At 41.9% G+C, this 6000-nt stretch overlaps 1 protein-coding gene across 2 annotated transcripts in view; it reads right to left on the minus strand.

Moving 5' to 3' along the window:
• Positions 1-5788, minus strand: part of LOC139413735 (voltage-dependent L-type calcium channel subunit alpha-1D-like) — an 84987-nt gene extending 79199 nt beyond the window's left edge. For both annotated transcript variants that reach the window (XM_071161450.1, XM_071161449.1), the window contains exons 1-2: positions 5654-5788; positions 1784-1989 (exon numbers count right to left, since the gene is read on the minus strand). In XM_071161450.1, the coding sequence (XP_071017551.1) occupies positions 1784-1989; positions 5654-5682 (235 nt within the window). In that variant the 5' untranslated portion in view covers positions 5683-5788. The remainder of the gene's footprint in view (positions 1-1783; positions 1990-5653) is intronic.
• Between the last annotated feature and the right edge of the window lie 212 nt (positions 5789-6000).

Raw genomic sequence — 6000 nt, forward strand, 5'->3', positions numbered from 1 at the left:
AGAGTTTATTCAGAAGACAGCAGCTCTATCAACACTCTTCTGTGGTGCCCCAGGTTATTAATGAGTTAATTGTTGCATGGTTTAATTAAATCACGTAATCAATTAAACGTTCGGTAATCGATTTGATAAAATAGCCTGTCATCTCATTTAATCATTCAGAGACACGACAATGGGATTGTTTTGAGTACATTGCTGGAAAGGACAAAAACAAGTGTATTCAGTCAGGAGGTGGCAGCGTGTGTGGAACACATATAAAATGGAAAAACCCAATCATCTGAACAGCACTCACAAAGAATTTCATGACAAAGACAAAGTGAGACAGCCATTATTATTAATATGACTTCTGGCATATTAGCATTTTTAAAACTAGTGTCCTGCAACAAGAACAACAACAATAAAAAATCCACGTCTGATTTTTTTTTTGTTGAAACTGCTAGATTTGATTTTTGCCAACTAGAAGGGTGTGAATAGTTTTAACAGTCCGAGGTCGCATGGGTTGCAAGGCTGAGGTTTGTTACTATGCTGATAAAAACAATATCCATCCGGACCTTTGCCACTTAGGACATTTGTGTGACTGGACCTTCTGAAATAGCACTGGAGTACTGCTTCAAGTCTCCCATGCACTGGCCTACTTTCTGTCCCTGAAAATAAATCATATCAAAACGAAATAGAAATGTTTTTATCAAACTAAAACTGAATAAAAACAAGTAAATCAGGTATGAAAACTGAAAATAATCAGAATTTCAAATAAAAATCTCAAAACAAATAAAAAAATCACAAAACTATAATAACCTTGTCGTACAGTATGTAAACATGTGCATGCATGTGCATCTGGACAGAATGTCGAAGAGTCTTTTTTCATGGGTGTGAGGGAGACACACACGCACACACACTTGCAGGAGAACTCTTGTCTCTGGGGCATTGATTTGGACAGCTTGTTTTAAGAGAACATTCCAGGGGCTGCACACAGACCATATGGTCACATATTACTGTTAGTGTCTTCACCCCACAGACACATAGTCTGATCTGAGAGAGAAACACTTTCTGTCATGGAGAGGAACGGCTGGGCTGTTTTGGGCTGGGGAGGGACTGTCAGGACAGAAGTAGACTTCTAATACATATGTAACTTTGGGACATTTTTCTCCAGAACAACATACAGTAAAGGAGTGTAGAGTAAACTTTTTCATTATGCGGATGTGGGAATCGAAGCCACAGGAATCAAACTTATCACCTTAACGTAGGGCAATTTTCCTAGCCACTGAACCATACATGACCACAGGGGGGGGGGGGGGGGGGGGGGGACATCAAGACAAAATGGTGGAGGAGACAAGATTGAGGAAGACTGAATTGAACCTTATAGAGCTAATGCCAGTTATATCAGGTCACAGTTTTCCGCAGTGTTATTTATTGGTGTGTGTTATGCAGTGACTTTCAGAAGTTAGCCAGCCTACATACTGTAGGTCAATAGAGGTTGCTGTGTCTGTTTCATCATGGGGGTCAAAAGTGAGGGGTCAGTCAGCACTCACAACAATAAACACAACACTGTATTCGTGTCAGACCTAGGTTGAAATACTATTTGAAATCTTTCAAATGTGCTTTTGCCTGCTTGGAGTGCCAGATGGACGGGGTTTGTACTCCTTGTAACTATTCTATTCAATTGTGTTAGGCAAGCCCAATCAAGCCCAGATAAAGTATTTGAAATGATCTCAAATAGTATTTGAACTCAGGTCTGGTCGGTGTTGTTGTGGGGTCAAAGGTGAAGGGTCAGATAGCAGTAACTCACTGGGCACTCCTGAGACCAGGCGTAGGGGTCGCAGTACACGGAAGGCTCGGAGGGCTTTGACGTCGAAGCCGCCCGACTTTCCCCCGTGGCCTTGCGCGGAGGGGTGGAGCGCTGCGGCTGCCGCTGCTGCAGCCGCACCCGCCTCTGCCTCCTCCTTCGTCTCTACAGAGTCTTTGGTCAAAAGTTCCAGGACAACACTGAACAGTCTGCAGAGAAACACCAGAGGAAACGTCTTACAGAAAACACATCAGAAAGAGAATGTTACAGGTAAAAAGCTCTAGGACAACACTGAACAGTCTGTATAGAATTACAGCAGAAAGAATGAGAATACGTTACAGGATTGGAGCTTTCGATTAAGGGCCCGAATCCATAAAGAGTCTCAGAGTAGGATCTAGGATCAGGTTCCCCCGGTTTATGCAATCTTATTCCTTAAACTCATCTTAGACTTGGCGGCAGGTAGCCTAGTGGTTAGAGTGTTGGACCAGTAACCAAAAGGATGCTAGATCAGCCCCGAGCTGACAAGGTAAGAATCTGTCGTTCTGCCCCTGAACAAGGCAGTTAACCCACCGTTCCTAGGTCGTCATTGAAAATAAGAATGTGTTCTTAACTGACTTGCCTAGTTAAATAAAGATTAAATAAAGGAGCTTTAAAAAAAAATCGGTCAAATCTGTGTCCAAAAATACCAATTTCCGATTGTTATGAAAACTTGAAATCGGCCCTAATTAATCGGCCATTCCGATTAATCGGTCAACCTCTAATAGGTATCTACTGATACAGTAAATCACCATATGACTTTTAAGCTTCACACTGAATATAATATATGTTTGTAAGATTGCAGTAACAAATTAATAAGAAGAACACAAGCTGAAAAATATAGCACAAATGTATTGAACCCATGTACAAACTACATAGACAACATGAATAAATCAACAAACACACACACACACACACACACACACACACACACACACACACACACACACACACACACACACACACACACACACACACACAATACCAGTTGAAAATACAATGCAATACTGTAGTGTACGGGCTGAGTGAATAGTGAACATCCTATAGTAAAAAAAGAGTCCGCTTAATTCCAGTCAGTTAGCCTGTCCTCACCTAGCCAATAGGAGATCCCAGCACATCACGTCAAAGCTGGGCAGCAGTAGGCACTAAATGGGCTGAATGGAGCTGCCAATAGAGGCCTGGAGGGCCATAGAGGGTCATACTTCAGGGCTACAATCACAGACTGCTGCAGCAGCTGTAGCTAACTGATGTTGGACTGAATCAGAGTGGGAAAATTAACTGAGGTGTTTGATGTGTCACTCATCTGTTCACATGAATAGAATACCATCAGAATAGAATAGAATACCAAAATAAAATACCATCAGAATAGAATAGAATACCAAAATAAAATATCATCAGAATAGAATAGAATACCAAAATAAAATACCATCAGAATAGAATAGAATACCAAAATAAAATACCATCAGAATAGAATAGAATACCAAAATAAAATACCATCAGAATAGAATAGAATACCAAAATAAAATACCATCAGAATAGAATAGAATACCAAAATAAAATACCATCAGAATAGAATAGAATACCAAAATAAAATACCATCAGAATAGAATAGAATACCAAATTATACAACAGGTGGGTCCGGAATGCTGATTGGTTAAAAGCGCATTCCACAAGGCTAAATCAATTACGTTAAAATGCCTATTTACTCCGTTCCATCTGACTGAGCAATCCACTGTCTCATCAACCAAGCCAAGCTATTGAACTTGATCTCCACTATAAAAGCATCTAGACATTATCTCATATTTCTTTTAGACTAACATTTAGTTTTCAACAGCAGAGATTTGTATAAACCTTGCTGTCTGTCTTACCGACATTCGCAACATTGTTTCAATATTCAAATTCGATCTCCAGCTGTCCCATACTAATGAACGTGTCGGGGTTGGCATAATTTTTTAGATATCATTCTTTGTATAGATATATACAAAGAAATGTCAATTGAAAAAAGGTGAAACAAAACAAAGTGCAGATAGTTTGCAGTATTTCCAGCTTCAGTGTGAAGTGATGGTGTGAGCTGTGTTGTTGGCTAGGTCCTCTGAACAACAGTGTCCTGACGAGAGAGAGCACATTTTCTAAACCAGGCAATATCGCTCATCATTAACTCATTGTTATGGATGTAGCCAAATAAATGTCACTCGAAAGCTGCTTAAACAAATGCAGCTACTGTTGTTATTCTGGCTGCACTGTTTGGTGTGACTAAGTTAGCCATAGTTGGCTAGCCAGCAAGCAAGGGATAAGAACGTTGCCAGCCAGTATGGTAATGGAACATTTAGAACGAAAGACTGGGTCGCGTCCATAGATACAGAACAAAAAGACTGAACGACTGGGTCGTGTCTCTGGCAACCAAACCAATAGAACGAACAACTAGCAAGCTTGGGTAGCAACCCTAGATTTGTTTTGGGACTATATCTTGTGGAAGGATGAAATAATATGAATCAAAATAATAAATAGAATAATATCAGAATAGAATAGAATACCAAAAAAGAATACCATCAGAATACAATACCAAAATAGAATACCATTAGAATAAAATAGAACAAAATACCAAAATAGAATACCATTAGAATAGAATAGAATAGAATACCAAACTAGAATACCACTTTTATTATATACTGTATATTTACATTCTTGTAGAGTACTTTTGACCTTTTTTGGTGCATGTATTCTGTGGTCAGCCTGCCTGCCTGCCTGCCTGCCTGCCTGCCTGCCTGCCTGCCTGCCTGCCTGCCTGCCTGCCAGCCTGCCTGCCTGCCTGCCTGCCTGCCTGCCTGCCTGCCTGCCTGCCTGCCAGCCTGCCTGCCTGCCAGCCTGTCTGCCTGCCTGCCTGCCTGCCTGCCTGCCTGTCTGTCTGTCTGTCTGTCTGTCAGTCAGCCAGCCAGCCAGCCAGCCAGCCAGCCAGTCAGTCAGTCAGTCAGTCAGTCATCCTAGCAGGATGCATCGCTCTGCATCTGACTGGATGACAGATCAACCCTGCATGCCGCTTACAGACATAGATTTGACCTAGCTACCTACTGGACTGTGTTTGTATTGGAGGGAGGGAGGGAGGGAGGGAGGGAGGGAGGGAGGGAGGGAGGGAGGGAGGGAGGGAGGGAGGGAGGGAGGGAGGGACAGAGAGGAAGAGAAAAATGTAGAGGAATAGAAGAGAGAGAGGGAGAGAGAGATAAATAGGGAATGAGAGAGGAGAGAATATGGAGTTAGAGAGGAGGGAAAGAGAGAGGAAGAGAGGGTGGGCGAGAGAAGGAGGGAGAGATGAGATAGAATATGGGGTGAGATGGTGAGTCACTCCAGTGGTGGTAAAGCTGTGATTTATCCTCCATGTCTTTTCTAGGTCATACTGTATATTGTAGCTGGATAAGAGTCTCTCTTAGGACTGGGCCACTGACTGTGGATATGTTCCAAATGGCACCCTATTCCCTATATAATAAGTGCACTACTTTTGACAAGGGCGCTGGTCAAAAGTAGTGAACTATATAGAGAATAAGGTGCTATTTGGGACGCACACTGACTGGAAAGGAAGGAGGCTTAAAGAAGTCCAACTCAACTACTGTCACAAACAAGCACAAAGTCAGGCTGAAAGCTACTGTACACAGCAAACCATTGATTTCAAACGAGGAACTGCAGTTTAAATTCGAACCCCAAACTGAAAAACAAAAAGGCCTGGACACATCACAAGCGGGAAAAACGTGTTATGGTAAAAACTATCCACGTTCTGCTCATCAGATGAATTCCAGTTGGCAGTGAATGAGCGGCTGGAGAGTATGGAATCTTGGATATACTTACCCAACAACGACGATGACAAAATCCAGCATGTTCCATCCGTTTCTCACATATGCGTTCTGGTGTGCCACTAAACCATAGGCGATAATCTTCAGGAAGGTCTCTATAGTGAAAATGACGAGGAAGACATGTTCTACCGTTTCCTGCAGACAGAGAGGAACAGAAAACAGTGGATTGGTATACTAAAGTTTTATTATAGAGTAATGACCATTCATAACAGCATGTTAACAAACACACAGGCATTTTTACATTTAGCAGACACTCTTATCCAGAACAACTTACAGGAGTAATTAGGGTTAAATGCCTTGCTCAAGGGCACATCAACCAATTTATCACCTAGTCATCTCAGG

Source organism: Oncorhynchus clarkii, chromosome 7 (genome assembly GCF_045791955.1).
Source record: "Oncorhynchus clarkii lewisi isolate Uvic-CL-2024 chromosome 7, UVic_Ocla_1.0, whole genome shotgun sequence".
NCBI lineage: Eukaryota > Metazoa > Chordata > Actinopteri > Salmoniformes > Salmonidae > Oncorhynchus > Oncorhynchus clarkii.